General features: G+C 33.3%; 1 protein-coding gene across 8 annotated transcripts in view; it reads right to left on the bottom strand.

The window, feature by feature from the left end:
* The window catches only part of BCLAF3 (BCLAF1 and THRAP3 family member 3), a 91190-nt gene that overhangs the window by 21757 nt on the left and 50509 nt on the right, over window positions 1–18924 (bottom strand). For 7 of the 8 annotated variants that reach the window (XM_031959523.1, XM_031959522.1, XM_031959521.1 and 4 more), the window contains 5 exons: window positions 17630–17748; window positions 13111–13225; window positions 12037–12100; window positions 5706–5824; window positions 1710–1824 (listed from right to left, as the gene is read on the bottom strand). In XM_031959523.1, coding sequence (XP_031815383.1) covers window positions 1710–1824; window positions 5706–5824; window positions 12037–12100; window positions 13111–13225; window positions 17630–17748 — 532 coding nt within the window. The remainder of the gene's footprint in view (window positions 1–1709; window positions 1825–5705; window positions 5825–12036; window positions 12101–13110; window positions 13226–17629; window positions 17749–18924) is intronic. The other variant, XM_031959524.1, reaches the window with a different exon arrangement.

Raw genomic sequence — 18924 nt, 5'->3', positions numbered from 1 at the left:
AGTTTAAAAAAGCACACATCAAAACTAATGTTTTTCTTTCTTCCTTCCTTTTTTTTTGGGGGGGGGAAGGGGAGGAGCATATAGGGACATAGCTAATATGTTGATTTATTTTATATGACTGTACATATTTGTAATGTGTTTTGTTTTTCTTGCATTCCCAAAAGGAAGGAGACGTAAAGGGGAAGAAGAGAATTAAAAACTGAAAACAAATGGAATTTTAAAAAATAATAATTAAAAAGAAAAAAGTACCATTGTTGGTAGGGCTGTAAATTAGCCAAACCATCTTTTTTTTTTTTTTTCCTTAAATTAAAGCTGTTTATTTTCAAGATATATGCATAGACAATGTTCAACATTCACCTATGCAAAACCCAGTCTTCCAAATTTTCCCCTCCCTTCCCCAAAACTTCTCTCTCCTAGACAGCAAGCAATCCAATACATATATTAAACATATGCAATTCTTCTATATGTATTTCCACGATTATTATGCTACACAAGAAAAATTAGATTAAAAAGGAAAAAATAAGAAAGAAAACAAAAGGAAAGCAAACAATAAAAAAAAGTTGAAAATGCTATGTTGTGACCCACACTCAGTTCCACAGTCCTCTCTCTCTCTGGGTGTAAATGGCTCTCTTCCTCACAAGACCATTGGAACTGGCCCGAATCATCTCACTGGTGCAAAGAGTCACTTCCTTCAGAACTTATCATCATATAGTCTTGCTATTGCTGTGTACAATGTTCTGGTTCTACTCACTTCATTTTACATCAACTTATGTAAGTCTCTCCAGATCTCTCTGAAATCATCTTGCTGGTCGTTTCTTATAGAACAATAATATTCCATAACATTCATATACCATAACTTATTCATTCATTCTCCAACTAATTGATAACCACTTAGTTTCCTGTTTATTGTCGCTATAAAAAGTAGCCACACCATTCTATAAAGTAATTTGCAACCATAAAGTGACTAATATGTTCATACTCTTTGACCCAGAGATTTCATTACTAGCCATATACTCTAAGCAGTTCATTAATAAAAAGTAAGATTCTATATAAATTATTTATGATAGTACATCTTTATAGTAATATCAAAGATTATGCAAACAAGGCAGAGGCCCACAGATTGAAGAATGGCTGGAAAAGTAGTACTTAAATGTAATGGAATGAAAGTTATTTCTGTTATAAGAAATGTTGATTATAAGAATTGTGATTTTATAAATTATAAAGAAATCATAAGAAATGTGATGAATACAGAAGCATGGGACAACTTAAATTAGAGGTGAAACAAAATGTACCAGAAACACAAGATATACAAATATAAATGGAAACAACAACAAAATTAACTGAATGATGCAAAATAATAGGACCAAGTTGGGCCCTAAATTAGTAGTGAAAAGGCAGTTCCCTACTCTTCACTGAAAGGATAAGCAAAGGTTAAGAAAAGGCAGACAGCTATGAGCATGAAATAGTGTTATGTTGGTTAGTTTTGCTGAATTTTCACTTTTTATAAAAAGGGACAGAATTTTTTAAATTTATATTTTTTTAAATCACCAACCACTATGATCCAATTATGAAAAATTTCTAACATTTATTTGGCTGTCCAAGAAGTAAAAACAGGCACAATTCTCAATGTCTGCCAGCCCAACTAAGACTTATTGTGTGAGGTAGGAAAAGAAATTAACAATAAAGATGTTACTTTTTTGTTTTCTTACCTTGTATGATTTTCTAACAAATTTCCTGAAGTATGGTTTAAAAAATCTTATAGGTTTCTGGAATCCACCTGTATGGACATTCTGCAATTTTGAAAAATTGAAGTTCTGATCATTCCTGGGCAAATGAGAAAAAAAAATGTTTAACTTATTTCAAAATAATTTCTCATTCCAAATCAAAAGTAGGCTATGTTAAAGATACCCACAACTTAATAAAGTTAACACCTTGCTTCTCTAACATAACAGGTACTTCGTGTGATCAATAAAACCATACTAAATAAAGTGAACATTTCAGAAATTAAAATTTACTATTTTAAATACCAAGTTCTAAATGTTAGCTATTTTGAAAATATCCCTAAAAATTTCCTAACTTCTTAATATGCTTAGCAAAAATTTGATATCAACTAATGTGCTTTGCTAAAATAATGACAAAGTACTCTCAGAGGCTGCTGAGGGCTACTGACAACTAAATTAAATGACTTAAGATGGCTGTGATTTTTAGTTTTTTCCTCAGTTATCAGGCTGTCAAAGATTGCTTCATAAAGTCAATAAACTTCCAACCACAAAAGCAGGCCCCCATTTACCCACTCCAGTTTCTTATGATTTTTTGTCAAATCAGAGTGAATGAGCTCAGCATGACAGCATGAAAGATTCTGAGGAAAACACGAGCTTTGGAGTGTAGATTTTCCTATCTTTTTATAGGTGCTGAAAGTCCTTTTACTTACCTTTTGTTTCTTCATGGTTCTATACAGCTGAAGTTGCAAGAAAAATGACCTTTGGATAAATGTATTACTATAATTGGTAATGTGGTGTCAAATTGGGTTTGTATGCAAACTTTCAATTTGATTGTTCTTTCACTGATCAAGTAGGAAATGGCTAATAGCCATATTTACAGGAAACATAAACCATATAGTAAAAATTATTAAAATGATGAGTCCAACCCCTACAGGGTTAATATATTACCTTAAACAAACCTCTACTAAATCATGATTTAAACTATTCTATTTTCATTTTTATACCAAAATAAATCACAAAATAATCAACTTTCAGTCTTAAACTGACAATTTTAAAATTCATGAACTATAAACAATTAGTAAAACTCCCCCACATTTCATAATTCACTATTAAGATTGCAAATCTCAATCAGATTAAGTTCCATATCCCAAATTTTCATCTTATACAAATCCACGTAATCCAATTGTAAGGTTAGCAACAGAAACATATAATCTCTATTTTAAAAATACATATTTTAAAAACTACAACTTCGTATCTGCATAACATTTAAAATTTAAGTTATGACTTCTATTAATTTCAACTTAACAATAACATTCACTTTACAAAATTTACAAAGTTTATTAGGGTTCCAAATACCAAACAAGTTTTGTTTTTTATCATCTTATTTGATCCTGATAATAATTTTTGTTAAGTAAGAGCTAGTATGATTCCTATTTTACAGCTGAGGAAACTTGACAAAGGCTAAACAACTTGCCCAGGATCACACAACTAGCAAATGACTAGGTTCGAATTAGAACTCACATTTCCCTGACTCTAGGTCCAGTACTCTAACTGCTGCAATACCTAGCTGGATCTAATTATCCAGATTGTTAAGAGTACCTTAAGGTGTCTTTACAACAAGGTATCTTACAACTTAAGGTAAACTTTACAATTACTAAAATAACTTTGTAAAAACAATAAAATTCACTTTACAACTTCTTAGTACTTATTTTTTTCTTATGGTGTAGCAGTATTCCACTGCACCCTTGTACCATAATTTGTCTAGCAATTTCCCCATCAATGGGCATCTACTTTGTTTTCAGATACTACTTGTGCTATCTACTCTTAAGTACTACTCTAAATATGGGTGTGCATGTAATTTTCTAACTTCCTTGGTAAATATGACTAAGAAAGGGATCTCAAGTCAAAAGGTACAGAAAAATTCATTAATTTCCTAGTAATTCTAAATTGTGAAGCAGCCTCACCATTCTGGAAAGCAGAGATAATTGCTTTTAATTTATGAAGGATTAAAAATGTGAATTTTACACAAAACACAAATAAGATTCTCTATGATCAACTAAAGGGAAAATCCTATATTAAATTCATTGTTACTGATTCCTGCTAATAGAAAAGAAGTTGAACAATAAGATCAAACACTTTACCCTGCTTGAACAATGAACCTGTATTTTCAAAATATAGGGTTTTTTTTTAGTCACGTATGACTAGTCATCTTTACTGAGTGAGCCTTCATTTGTAACAAAGGAAAAACAATTTAGCAAAAGTAATCAACACATCAACTTCTTATCTGACAAAATAGGCAATATTATCTCATTTTATTTCCAACAAGTTCAGAAGGGAGACGTTTCTTGTCTTCTCCAAAGTCAAACTGAGTCATTAGATAATTACATGTAATTAACTTTCCTTTTATTGTTATAGTCATTGTACATAGTGTTTTGTTAGTTCTACCTATCTCACTTTGAATTCATACCAGTCTTTCCATGCTGTTTCTGAATTTCTCATATTTATGAACTTTTAGGAGGTGATGACATTCCATTATACAAATACACCACCAATTTGCTGAGCCCTCCTTTATTTCCACTCTTCAGCTACCATGCAAAGTAATGCTATACATATTTGGTATATATAGAATCTTTCAGTTCTTGATTTTCATGGAGTACATGCCTAATAAAGGATTTCAGGATCACAAGGTTTGGATATAACCTCCAAAGCAAGCATACAACAAGCTGTTATAGCAATTAGGATACAATACAAGCAATAATAAGACTTGCTTTCAAGAACTTACATTCTAATGGAGGGAAAGAATCACAGAAAAAGGAACTAAAAAAAAAGCCATAGGACAGGGGGAATGAGGGCACAGGAAAGTTTAGGCAGGCAGCAGCAAAACCAGGAAAAGAATAAAACACAGCTGACATGGGCCCCTACACAGAATGAGAGAAACTTACCAATGGAAGAAAGGGAGTTGAGAGTCAGGAGATGTTCCAGGGTGAGAAGGCCCCAAAACAACAGGTCCCTCTTCCCAAAATATTAAAATATTAAGGTTCCTGTCCAAACTTTATGACATTAGTCACATTTTTTTTTTTTGCAAAATTTTAGACTGTTTTCTAAAAAAGCCAGACCAATCCAGAGCTGACCAATAGAATCCTACTGTTTCTATCTTGCCACAAACTCTCCAACACTGTGTCCTTTGATATGGTTGGCCATTTGCTGGACAAGAAGCAAAATGCTAGAACTGTTTGAATTTGCATTTCTTAATAGCAAATTGGAACTAGGTTTTAAATTCAACCATTTTCTCAAAATCATTACTTCATTCAATAAAGCAAGAGAGGTAGGAAGAGTTATGGACATAAAGGGTAATATGGTATAATGAACTCCCAAACTGGAATTAGGAAAGAGGAGATGAATACTGTTTCTGACACTTATTAGCTCTACAATCACAGTCAAGTTATTTTAACTTTTCTGAAATCATTTTCTTCAGATCTAGGCAGAATAGTATCTGTAATACCCACATAACATGATTATTATGATGGTCATAACAGGAAAAGTATGTACAGCTTTTTGAAATCTTTAAAATACAAGAAAAACATTTGCTATTATAATTAAAATTTTGTTGATTATAGGAAGTCACATTGCTAAACAATGATAAAATATAAAGATGAATAAAAGACAGTTTTTCTTTAAAATGTTTACAATCTAGTAAATAAATAGACAAGCACACCAGTATACCAAATAATATGAATGATCTAAGGAGAGATCATTTTCAGCTGGGGAGAACAGTAGAAGGTTCCTAGAGAAGGTTAAGACTTGAACTCAAGATTTGAAAAATTATAGAATTTTACAAACATATTACAAAACAACTGTAAAACATTAAAAATTCCTATTTCCCAAACAATAAAATCAACATTACAAAAATCCTCATTCTGAACAAATTTCAACTGGACTAGAAAGTACAACCTATTTTTTTCATCTAAAAAGAGAACTAATTACCTTCTTATAGCCCTGCCTATGTGAAAAATCCGTTCATCTTCATTCTGTAATCGTTCTTTTCTCCTTCTCTCAATGTCATGTCGGAGATCATTGGGATCTTCTATTACTCTAAACATGGCCTGAGAAATGAAGATTATGAATTATGAATAAATTCCAGTCTATTACTATTTCTTTTGGAAAGGAAGCCACATTTAACATCAAAAGTCCTTTGAAAAAGCTTATTTTAAAACAATTTACCCAATAAAACTAAATGATCATCTAAAAGATTAAACACTAATCTTAATAATTTCATGAATTCAAATTGTTCCGTTTAGAGATTCTTTTCAGAAATATGGCAGTAACTAAGCTATCTACACTTCATTGTTCTCAGAAGTCTAAAATCTCCCCCCACATCCCTAAGTTTACAAGAAGAAAAATATATAGCAAAAATCTTCTCTCCAGGTTTAATTTAAGTTCTGTATGTTTGTTTTTTTTAAATTACAATATGTACACATCACTTTCATTTCATGAGAGATCTTGTGACAAGATCAAATCTTTAAGTGAAATTAATACCACAATGACTTCATCTTTTATATTTGTAGCATCCACATACATACTTCTCAGGGGGAAAAATTCTTTACAACAAATATGAAGCTAAACCAAATTCTCTCAATGTTATAAAAATTACATATTCATATATAGTTGTTTCATTCTGCCCCCTAATATATCAACTCTGTGGAATGGATAGTATGTTTTATCATCAACAGTCTACAATTATAAATGATCTTTGTGTGGGTGGAGCCAAGATGGTGGCATAAAGGCAGCAACTTGCCCGACCTCTCCCCCAAACAGCTCCAAATTCCTTTAAATAATAACTCCAAACAATTTTTAGAGCATCAGAACACTCAAAAAATATGGAGTAGAACATTTTCCTGGTGAAGGCAACTTAAAAGTTCAGCAGAAAAGGTCTGTGACATCAGGGTGGGAGTCCTGGGGCAGGAAAGACCAGCACAACCCTAGATCCAGCTGCAACAATGGATCCAGTTCCAGCCCCAACCTGGCCTGACCTCTGAATCAGTGGCAGTACTTCCATGACTTCCAGATCTCTTAGCCCAGAGATAGCAAAGAGGACCTGAAAGGTCTGCAGAAAAGGTCTGTGGAACAAGAGTGAGAACCCAAAACGCAAACTCATCCCAGTTCCAGCTCTGGTCCAGACCCCAGGATCAGCAAGGTGGGACTTCTGGATCAGCAGCTTCTGGGCCTGTCAGCCCAGGAACACCAGGGATGACTCAGAAGGTCAATAGAGAGGATCTGTGGCAATAGAGTGGGAGTCTGGGGTGCAGTCCCAGTGCAGCCCCAGTCAGTACCAGCACACTAGATCTTATAGCTCTGGTGGTGCAGGGATACACCTAACAGTTGCAGGGTAGGCAAGAGTGCTTATGGTCAGATTCCCTAGAAGGATCTCTGCTAAAACCCCTGAAGCTTGGGACAGTACACTCTCTACCCTGGAAACAAAGCCCTACTTTAAGAAAGAATTAAAAGCTGAGTAAAAAGCTAGAAAAAATGAGCATAAATCAAAAAAAGTTTCTGACTGTTGAAAGTTATTATGGTGTCAAGGAGGATCAACACACACTCAAAAGATGATATGAAAGTCAAAGGTTCTACATTTAAAGACTCTAAGAAAAATAAGAATTGAGCTCAGACCATGAAAGGGCTCAAAAAGGACTTTGAAAATCAAGTAAGACATGAACTGATGCTAAGTGAAATGAGCAGAACCAGGAGATCATTGTACAGAGCAACAAGACTATATGAAGATCAATTCTGATGGAAGTGACTCTTTTCAACAATGAATTGATTCAGACCAGTTCCAATGATGATCTGATGAAGAGAGCCATCTAATTTGATTTTTCTTATACAGCAAGATAATTGTACAAATATGTATGCATATACTGGATTTAACATACATTTTTACCATGTTTAATATATATTGGATTACTTACTACATAGGAGAGGTGGGTGGGAAAGGAGGGGAAATTGGAATACGTTTTGCAAGGATTAATGTTGAAAAATTATCCATGTATATCTTTTGAAAATTAAAAAGCTTTAATTAATAAAAAAGAAAATCAATTAAGAGAAACAGAGGGAAAAATAGGGAAAGAATGGAGAGAAGAGCAAAAGAAATACAAAAAGCTAATGAGAAGGATGACTTAAAAAGCAAAATAGATCTTCTTAACGGAAAGGAGATACAAAAGCTCACTGAGGAAGATAATTCCTTAAAAAATAAAATTGAGTGGGGCAGCTAGGTGGGCACAGTGGATAGAGTACCAGCCCTGAATTCAGAAGGACCCGAGTTCAAATGTGATCTGAGACACTTAACACTTCCTAGCTGTGTGACCCTGGGCAAGGCACTTAACCCCAACTGCCTCAGCAAAAAATTAATAAAATAAAATAAAATTGAACAAATGAAAGCTAACGACTTTATGAGAAATCAAGTTACAATAAAGCAAAACAAAACAAAAATAGAAAGAAATGTGAACTATCTCAATGGAAAAACAATTGACCTGGGAAATAAATCCAGGAGCTAATTTAAAAGTTATTGGTCTTATGTATACATATATTGTATTTAACATATACTTAACATATTTAACATGTATTGGTCTACCTGCCATCTGGGGGAGGGAATAGGGGGAAGCAGGGGAAAAATTGGAACAAAAGGTTTTGCAATCGTCAGTGCTGAAAAATTACCCATGCATAAAGTTATTGACCTTAAAACTATATTATAAAGCAATTATCAAAACCATTTGATACTGGCTAACAAATATAGTTGATCAGTGGAATAGGTTATGTTCACAGAACAAAATAGTCAATAACTATAGCAATCTAATCTTTGACAAACTCAAAGACCCCAGCTTTTTGCATAAGAATTCACTATTTGACAAAAACTGCTGGGAAAATTAGGAATTAGTACAGCAAAAACTAGGCACTGACCTATACACCTAATACCATATACCAAGATAAAGTTGAAATGAGTTCATCATTTAGACATAATAAAATTATAACCAAATTAGAAGAACATAGGATAGTTTACCTCTCAGATCTGTGGAGAAGAAAGAAATTTGTGGCTAAAGAAGAACTGGAAGTCATTAATGAAAACTAAATAATTTTGATTATATTGAGCTAAAAAGTTTTTATACAAACAAAACAAATGCAGACAAGATTAGAAGGGAAGCAATAAACTGGGAAAACAGTTTTACATTCAAAGGTTCTGATAAAAGCCTCATTCCTAAAATATATAGAAAATTGACTCAAATGTATAAGAATTAAAGCCATTCTCCAACTGAAAAATGGTCAAAGGATACGAAAAGACAATTTTCAGATGAAGAAACTATTTCTAGTTATATGAAAAGGTGTTTTAAATCACTATTGATCAGAGAAATGCAAATTAAGACAACTCTTGAGATACCATTACACACCTGTCAGACTGGCTAAAATGACAGGAAAAGATAATGACAAATGTTGGAGGGGATGTGGGAAAACTGGGACACTGATGCATTGTTGGTGGAGTTGTAAATGGATCCAACCATTCTGAAGAGCGATTTGGAACTAAGCTCAAAAAGTTACCAAACTGCGCATACCTTTTGATCCAGCAGTGTTTTTACTGGGCTTATACCCCAAGGAGATCTTAAAGGAGGAAAAGGGATCCACATGTGTAAGAAAGTTTGTGGCAGCCCTTTTTGTAGTGGCAAGAAACTGGAAACTGAGTGGATGCCATGCCCATCAATTGGGGAATGGCTGAATAAGTTATGGTATATGAATATTATGGAATATTATTTTTCAGTAAGAAATGACCAACAGAATGATTTCAGAGAGGCCTGGGAAGATTTACATGAACTGATGCCAAGTGAAATGAGTAGAACCAGGAGATCATATACATGGCAACAAGAAGATTATACGATGATCAATTCTGATGGACGTGAGTCTCTTCAACAAAGAGATGATTCAGGCCAGTTCCAATTGTTCAGTGGTGAAGAGAGCCATCTAAACCCAGAGAGAGAACTATGGGAACTGAGTGGGGTTCACAACATAGCATTTTCACTCTTTTTGTTGTTTTGCTTTCATTTTATTTTTCTTCTCTCTCTCTCTCACTCTCTCTTTACTGGTCGGATGTGATTTTTCGTGTGTAGCATAATATATAAATATGTATGCATATATTGGATTTAACATATTTCTACCATGTTTACCATATACTGGACTACTTGCAATCTAGGGAAGGGTGTGGGGGAAGGGGGAGAAAATTTGAACACAAGGTTTTGCAAGGGTCACTGGTGAAAAATTATCCTTGCATATGTTTTGAAAATAAAAAGCCTCAATAAAAAATAATAATAATAAATAAATAAAAATTATTGTTCAATCTGAAAGTCATGATCAAAAAAAAGAGCCTGGACATCATCTTTCAAGAAATTACCAAGGAAAACTGTCCTGATATTCTAGCATCAGAGGGTAAAATAGAAATTGAAAGAATCCACTGATCATGTCTTGAAAGAGATCCCAAAATAAAAACTCTCAGGAATATTGAAGCCAAATTCTGGAACTCCCAGGTAAAAGAGAAAATATTGCAAGCATCCAGAATGACTGAATTAAGTTACAATATAAGAATGTAATGGAATATTACTGTTCCATAAGAAATAATGAGCCAGATGATTTCAGAAAAGCCTGGAAAAACTCATATAAATGAATGTTGAATGAAGTGAGCAGAACCAAGAGAATATTATACATAATGTGATGACCAACTGTGGTAGACTTGGCTCTCTTCAACAATGCAGTGATTCAAAGCAATTCCAATAGACCTGGGGTAGACAATATCAATTGCATCCAGAGAGAGAGAACTATGGAGATTGAACATGGATTGAAATATAGTATTTTCACCTTTTTGTTTGTTTTTTCCATTCCCTTTGGTCTGACTTTTCTCACACAATATGACAAATATAAAAATGTGTTTAAAAGGATTGCACACATTTAACCTAAATTAGATTGCGTGGTGTCTTGGGGAAAAGGGAGGGAAGGGAAGGAGGGAGAAATATTTAGAACACAAAGTTTTACAAAAATGGATGTTGAAAACTATCTTTACATTTGGAAAAATAAGATAGTACTGAAAAGAATAAATAAATAAATAGGTGGTATGTGGCAACCCTAAAACAAAAAGACAAAAAAAACCCCCAATGGTTCAAATTTTACACATCATCTGCAATATTCCATGTTCCTAGAGAATACTTACATGATGATATTCTTTTTTGTCTACTATCTTATTACAATCCATATGCCTGGGCTACTTTGAAGTATACTTTAAACTTAACATAAAAGAATTTTCATAATCAGCTTAACTCTACATCCAAGTTAAAATGGCATGCATAATTGCTATTGCTAGTACTTGTAGTAATGAAGTAATGATGAATATATGAATTTATATAAATTTTAAAATAGGCCAAGAAAAAAGTGAGTATTTAAATAAAAACAGATGCTTTGGTTTCAAATTCTTTTGTTCTGTTCTGTTTTCCTTTAAGTGATCAAAACATTGGCTTTTTAAGGCACAGGAAATCATGTAAGCCTATTTCTAATGTGAATTTTGACAAGACTGCATTTTATTGAAAACGATATTACTTAGGATAGCTTCAAACTGAGAAATATAAATGGTTTAGAAGTCAAAAGGATAATTTTGATTTTCATGTCTAAAACAACAAGAATTTAGAACAAAAAAAGTAATAGCTGTAGGATGCAAACTGATTAAGAGACTACCTTTCTTCCCATCCCCTCCCAAGGATAAAAGGGATGGGTGTATGGACATTGATAGAAATAGCTAGAATGAATGAAGGTATAAATTCAATCCCTAACAACAAAGGAATGCTATACATTTCATGTTATCTTCATCTGGACTATTTAAAACTGGTTGAGTACATACAGAGAAATGGGGATGAAGGAGGAAAGAGGCTATCTCTTTATTCTTAGATTTATGCATTTTGAACTGGCTGGTTAAAACTTCTTTGTCTTCCCAGCCAACCTAACCACCTCAAATCACACAGAACCAACCTGCAGTTCTGGGCACATCTGCTTCTGAGACTGCCCATGCTATTTTATGTCATAGATCTACAACGTGAGACTTGGGTGTATTTGAGAGATTGAATACATGTATCCTTGCTCCATTTTGAGTTTTTAACCAAAAATTCATTACATACATAATCCCTATAGTTAAAATAATTAGATCAAGTGAGTAAAAGACTCTGCAAAATCTCAATGCAGGATTATATTTAGAATAAAGTACTATTATTTTTTCCTAAGTAAGAATTATATCACCTACCTGTCCTGGTTCACACTTCACAGTTCGTTCATTCTTCAGCTCTGCTAAAGACATGTCAATTCTTCTGAAACAAAGATATGACAATAATTAATAACTGCAAATCAAACAATGAAACATTTTTATAAGTGTATCACCAAATTCAGAATAAAATTGGTCTCTTTCAAATCCCATCAAAGGAAATTAGGTAATTGAAGTGACCTGTGACTGTTTTCATGGCACAGCATTAATGGCAGGAATTCCAGGAAATTAGGACAATGAGGCAATAATGCTCTCAATTACTAATCATTAGTGACTAAGTTGTACTCATGGCTTTTAAGGTGTATCAACTTTAAAGTAACTTGGCCACACTGAATACTTGCTCTGACAAGTGAAAATAAGACACACATTCTTGCCTGCCCTCAGTGAAGTTGCTATTTCTGACTATTTAAAGCAGTATGACTTCAACTAAATTCTCAATTTTTTACTAATGATGTCAGCAGACAAATAAAGAAAAATAAATTATGAAGGCAAGTCTTCTGAATTGACTACAAAATTCTTTGATACTATGCTAATACTTTCAAAAACAAAACACCATTCCACCTGAATAGATTATAATCTACTTTGGAACAAGGCTCTGAGATAATTGATGTACATAGTATGTATCCTTTCAAATTAGCTAATAATTAAGAACATAGTCTGCCTACTTCTTTAGCCTTTGGGACCCCCTCTTCTAATAAAAGGATGAGAAGAGATAAGGCCAGAGCCAAAATGAAGTATCAAATACCAAGGGGCTTGCCACAGGAACAATGGGATTAAGATATAACTTTTGAGGCATCCAGTGGCCGTAACGCTACACTAGCTCTCCCCACCTAACTTCAAGTGGGCTACTTTGATCTGGCCAATGAGAAAATGTCACAATGAATTCTCTTGATAAAAGACAAGAAACACATAAACTTGTGTAGTAAACAAAGTATGAGACCCAGAGTGAACAACAAAACAAGAGGAAGATGCTCAGCAGCTGGATTTTTTTTTTTTTTTTTTTTTTTGCATTTATTCCCATGAGTTAAATGGGAATTGTAATATTAAGTTATTTACCTGTGAATTTCTGGATCTGAATTCATTTTAATTTCATTTATATCAGGAACTTGTGTATCTTGCATTTTTGAGAAACGTTCATGTAGAGTAAGATCAGAAGATGGAAAATAATTTGCTGGAAAAAGATAAGTAGTTTTATCTTACTATACAACTGACTGCACTTATAAGATTAAATATAAACATACAAAAATAGGGCTCTGAAAATAACAAAAAGGAATGTGTTTCTTTTAAAGATTATGTAATCTTTGCATCTCTAAAACCTGTGTCTAGAATCACAAGAGGTGCTTAACTGCTTGATAAGTACTTCACAAATGAATTGATAATGTTGATTTGCTACCTAAGGTCTAATGCAAATAAAATAAAATGCCCCCTTCTTATTATCTCATGGATTTGTAATATAAATACACTACTGTTACACATGACCAAAGACTACCAAATAATAGAGGGAGTAGTAATTGCAAAATAATCAAACTGCTTTCCTTTGGCATAAAGACTACCCAAATCTAGGAGATAAAGACAAACTTAATTTTTTCTTTTTTGTTTTTAAACAGCTTTTGTCATGAGATTTTTAATTTATTTCCAACATTAGAACCTAATGGAAACTACTAAATCTTTAACTGTTTGTCTAAAATGAGATACAAAAATAATGACAATTAAAAGAAAATATTACAGCATATAGATTTTAAACAAAAGCTAATGAAAAACAGAGAATTTTAGATAAATAAAGATAATCTGTATAGGCAGCCCAAAACAAGAAATAGCTAGTTGGTGGACAGAGCACTGAGCTGAAAATTGGGAAGACTCACTCATCTTTCTGGGTTCAAATTTGGCCATCAACATTATTTAGCTGAGTGACCATGGGCAAGTTATTCAACTCCATTTGCCTCAGCTTCCTCATCTGTTAAATGAGTTGGAAAAGGAAATAACAAAACCTCTAGTGTTTTTGCCATGAAAACTCCAAATGAGGAACATGAATAGTCAGACATGAATGAAAAATGACTGAACAAAGTCCAAATCACAGTAAACTATTGTTACAAATTTAAGACATAATTTAAGCTTCCATACTAATGCAATTCTATTTTCTAATAACTTTTCTTGCCACTAAAGCCTTTTGACAATTATACTTTCTTTAAATGGAGGTAATGAGAAAAAAAACACCTGCCTAAATGCCAGTAACAAAATGCTGTTTCATCAAATTTTCTTGTAATTTATCTTTTCAACTTTGGGACCACCCCACCTCAACATCCCTGCTATTACTAGCCCCCTCTTATCTTAGGGGATGACAAAATAAAGAAGCCTAGAGTTTGGCAACATTGACTGTTAAAGTAAAACTAATAAAATGGTTGCTTTAATTGACGTGCCTGATCCTTCTGATATTTAGGATTAGTTTGGATAAAGAGGGAAGTCTGGTTAAAATTCATAGATCATCTTCTTGCCTTTTTTTTTTTTTTTTTAAATATTTTTTCTTTCCCAGAAATGTGATTTCACTAATAGAGAATTCTAGATGAAGCAATTCCTTCAACCAATATTGTCAGTAACTTTTCTTCAACTTACTAATTTACAAAGAAAGTTGCCTACGAGCCCTGAGATGTTAAGACTTCTCCATGAATCAGTGAGAGTTAAAAGACCTGATCAATCATTTATTCATCCAGATCTTCCCGAATCTGTCTCTTTCATACATACATCAAATGGTGGTGTTATTTCCCCTCCCCCTTTATGTTAAAGGGTTAATATAATTTAACTTATATCTGATAACTCAGGATCATCACTGAAAAGATGGTATAGTAGAAAAAAGATAAGACTTGGAATTAGGAGAGAAAGGTCACAGGAGGCATTATGATACAATAAAGAAAATAGCTCTTAGGTAAGAAGACTTGGGTTCAAATCCTATTGCTGATATGGATTTTGGCCTCAGTTTTCTCCTCTAGAAAATGAAGAAAGGTTGGACTAGAAAACTTCAAAGATTATCTTTGTATTTATTATCCTATATTCTTTGATTCTGCCTGGGCCTCACTCTATGTGATCAAGAGCAAATCTTTCATTAACTATAGCCATCTCTAATATCTATTTATATTCACTGCTCAGATTATACTCACCTCCCACTCTATCAATCTCTTACCTAATCTGGCTTTTGAACTCAGCAGTTAAAATAAAACTGTTCTCTCCAAGATTATCAAAGTTCTAAATGGTAAAACTGATAAGCTTTTCTTGTCATCTTTTTTAACTGATTCTTTTTAACTTTTGATAACTCTTGATCACGCTCTCCTTGATATCTGTGATACTATTCTCCTGGTTTTTCTATTCTGACTTGTACTTGTTTAGTCTTTATTGTATCATACCATCTATCTCTCATTCATTAATAATTATATCTCTCAAATCTCTGTCCTGAATGCTATATTTGGTCAACTGCCTGCTACATGTTCCTATCTGGATGTACTAAAAAGACCTCAAACTCAACACATCCAAAAGAATCCTCATTAGCTACAGTGACAAATCCATCCTTTTCCCATAACTTCTTTTATTCTGATGAGGCCACCATTAGCACTGCAGCAATTCAGCAATTTTAGAATTATCTAAAGCTCTTCTTTCTCCCAAATCCTTACCTGCTGCTACACCTTCTTTTCAGTAGTCTCTGCAACATGTCAGATCTACATCTTCTCCATTACTCTTAGAAAACCTTATCACTTCGACTATCACAATAGCTTACGATTTAATTGTTATTCCCATTTCCAGCCTCTCACCTCTCTGATTCAGAGGCTAAAAAGCCCCCAGTTTTCCTAAAAGGTTCAATAGCTCCTAATTACCCTGAGATAACTCTCAGTACTCAAAATCCTTTCACTCTGGCTCCCATTAACCTTTTCAAATTTATCTCATACTATGTCCTTCTACAATGACATATTCTATTGTTCTAACCCAGGGCTTCTTAAAATTTTTTCCCTGAGAAATTTTTAAACGTTTAAACATATAAGTATATAAAATAGGCATACAAATCAAACATTCGCTGATAATAAATCAAAATTTGGGGCCCCCAAATTTAGTTATGAGGCTTCACATGAGGGTGTAAATCACAGTTTAAAAAGCTGGGCTCTAGCCAAATTGCTGTTTGTCCAAATATGGCATTTCATCTTTGCCACCACACAGGCTCTCCTCTCCTTCTGAGATATACTCCTCTCACACCTCAAGTCTTAGCATTTTTAGCTTCCTTCAAGATTTATCTCAGGTATCTTCTTCTATGGGAACCCTTCTGATTGCCTAATTGTTAGTAAGCTTTCCTTTCTGAAATTATATTTTATCTACATATCTATATAAATGTATCCTTCCAGAAAAAGGTGAACTCCTTGAGGAATGGGACTGTTTTTTGCTTCTATCTTTGTATCCCTAGCACCATCCTTTGCACAAACTAAGCATTTAATAAATATCCAGTCAATGAAGACCTTCAATGTCATTAATTATAAAATTAAAATTACCAATCTCACACAGTTGTGATAATGAAATAACATATATACAAAAGCTATTAACTGTCAGCTATTACAAACTTCATCATCATTGATGAAAATGCATTTATAAAGTGCATATAATATATCAGGTATTCTGCTGACTGAAGGTACAAATACAAACAAGCAAGAGAGTCTCTGCCCAAAATTACAGGCTAATAAAGGAGGACAACACACAACTGAGGAGCAGAGAGAGTATTTGTGTGTGGTGGCTTGGTTTGTAATAGTTAAGAATTTCAAGTCAATCAATCAATTCAAATCTGAGTTCTTAGCAGAGTAAGATATAGTAAAATATCAAAACCATGTAGCTTGGGGCAAAGTCCAACTTCCAATAGGAACAGAATTATAAACAATGATTTTTGGTACTGCAATATACTTGGATCCAGGCTTCTATATTTTTACATTTTTTTCTCAGTTTTTCCTTAACCTTTCTTCACCATCAGAATTTCTCTGAGCTAATAATTCTTGATTATTTTGTATGTCTATCTCTATCAATCCTGCCTTCCCAAAACTATTTTGAATTTTTAGCTTCTCATCTGTTGCAAACTGAGAGATTACATTAATCAAGCTTGGCAAAATCATATATAAAAATATGAACAATTCATTTCTGCAGAAGGACCTAGCAGGCTACCCTCTGAACAAAATACATTTTAGCACATTGATTTAGCACTATCTATGTTGGTTGAAGGCTTTTTGTTCCTTTCTTTTCTGTCTTTCAGTTGTGTTTTAGGTTCCTGGCTAAGTGAGGTCACTTTACACAAATTTCTACCCCCTTTCCATTAATACATTTATGTTTTTAAAAATATTACTTTCAAGGAATATGCATTTTGGGAACTCTGTGATATGTAGTAAATTACATACTATATCTATTTCATACTTGGTTTTTGCAGTTAGAATCATGGAGAATAAAAACAATGATAAGCAGTATATAGACTCAATTTGAAGGAATATGCCAGGCTCGATAACTTCATGAAAACTCAAACAAATACTCCCTATCTTAGTCATAATATATAAAACACACTAACCTTTAACTTGATGGATTATTGTGATGATTTCCTGAGTAAATTCTCCTGATGGTTTGTTTTCAACATTCTGTGTTGTGGAGTCAAGATGTTCAAACACTGGATGGAAGTTTTCCTTTTTCCTGCCAACAGCAAGCAAATCCCGTTAAAACCATTTCTCTGTGGAAAGGCTATCAGCAGTCTTAGAATAATCTGCATATCTATTTAACAAAATTCTAAATTATTTTCTGACTAAAGAACTGGTTTAAAAAACTAAGCAAAAAGTTTCTGTTATGATAACATCTTCCATTATGATCGGTCACTATATGTAATAAAATAAAGATGAAAAATAGGGAAAATTGAGCAATTGGGCTCTTTCTTTTAAGGAGACACCACTAATTCTTTCTATTTATAAGTACCTATATGACATCTCATTAAGTTTTATTTCCAAATGAAAAATCACAATAAATTATTAAGATATTTAATTATAAATTTTAGTTTTCTACTCTCAAATTCTGGTTCAATTTCAGCCACTTTGTATTTTATTTTTAAAATACATTCGCTTTTATAAGGTGCATACTATGTGCTAGATATTGGAGATAAAAAGACAAAAAATAAACAGCCCCTACTCCAAATATCAAGCAGGATACTCTTGGACCCTGTACTTGTAAGAGTAAAGTACTCTTATAAGTAAATACTAAGTACTACCAAGTAAGAAATGGAGAAAGACAGAGTATTAATTACTAGGGAAAGGGGTCAGTTAAGGTGTCGTGTGGGACCCAGCAATAGAAACTAAGCTTTGGTCTCCAAAAATCAGAAGGAAAGCACTCAAGGGATGGGGGAAATGGCATTCCAGACAAATTAGTTATTAAGAGGATATCAGATGAATTTTATGAGAAATCACTCAGAAAAACAAAGATTACTATATCAGAAAGCTGGTTTATGAAGGACTGTGAATACCAAAGAGAACAATTTACATTTTGTTCCAGAAGCAGTAGGAAATCCCTGAAGTTTCTTCCTAATTAGACCTGAACTTTAAGAATTTCAAATTGGCAGCTCTGTGGAAGACGGACGAGAATGGGCAAAGATTAGAAACAGACTAATTAAAAGGCTATTGCAATAATCCAGGCAAACGTATGTAAAGCCTCCAGTAGGACAAAGTGTGAATGAAGAGAAAGTAACAAATGTACAAAATGTTTTGAGATAGAATAAATAACACCTATCAAGTGACAGGTTGTGGGAAATGATGGTAAAGTGAAGACATCTGGGTGACTGGAAAAATGACTGCTCTCAGAAAAAAACTGAAGAGGTGTGGAATG

This window comes from Sarcophilus harrisii, chromosome 3, assembly GCF_902635505.1.
Source record: "Sarcophilus harrisii chromosome 3, mSarHar1.11, whole genome shotgun sequence".
Classification (NCBI taxonomy): Eukaryota; Metazoa; Chordata; class Mammalia; order Dasyuromorphia; family Dasyuridae; genus Sarcophilus; species Sarcophilus harrisii.
Note: the sequence above shows the minus strand (reverse complement) of the source record. Positions and strands in the feature narration are given on the sequence as shown.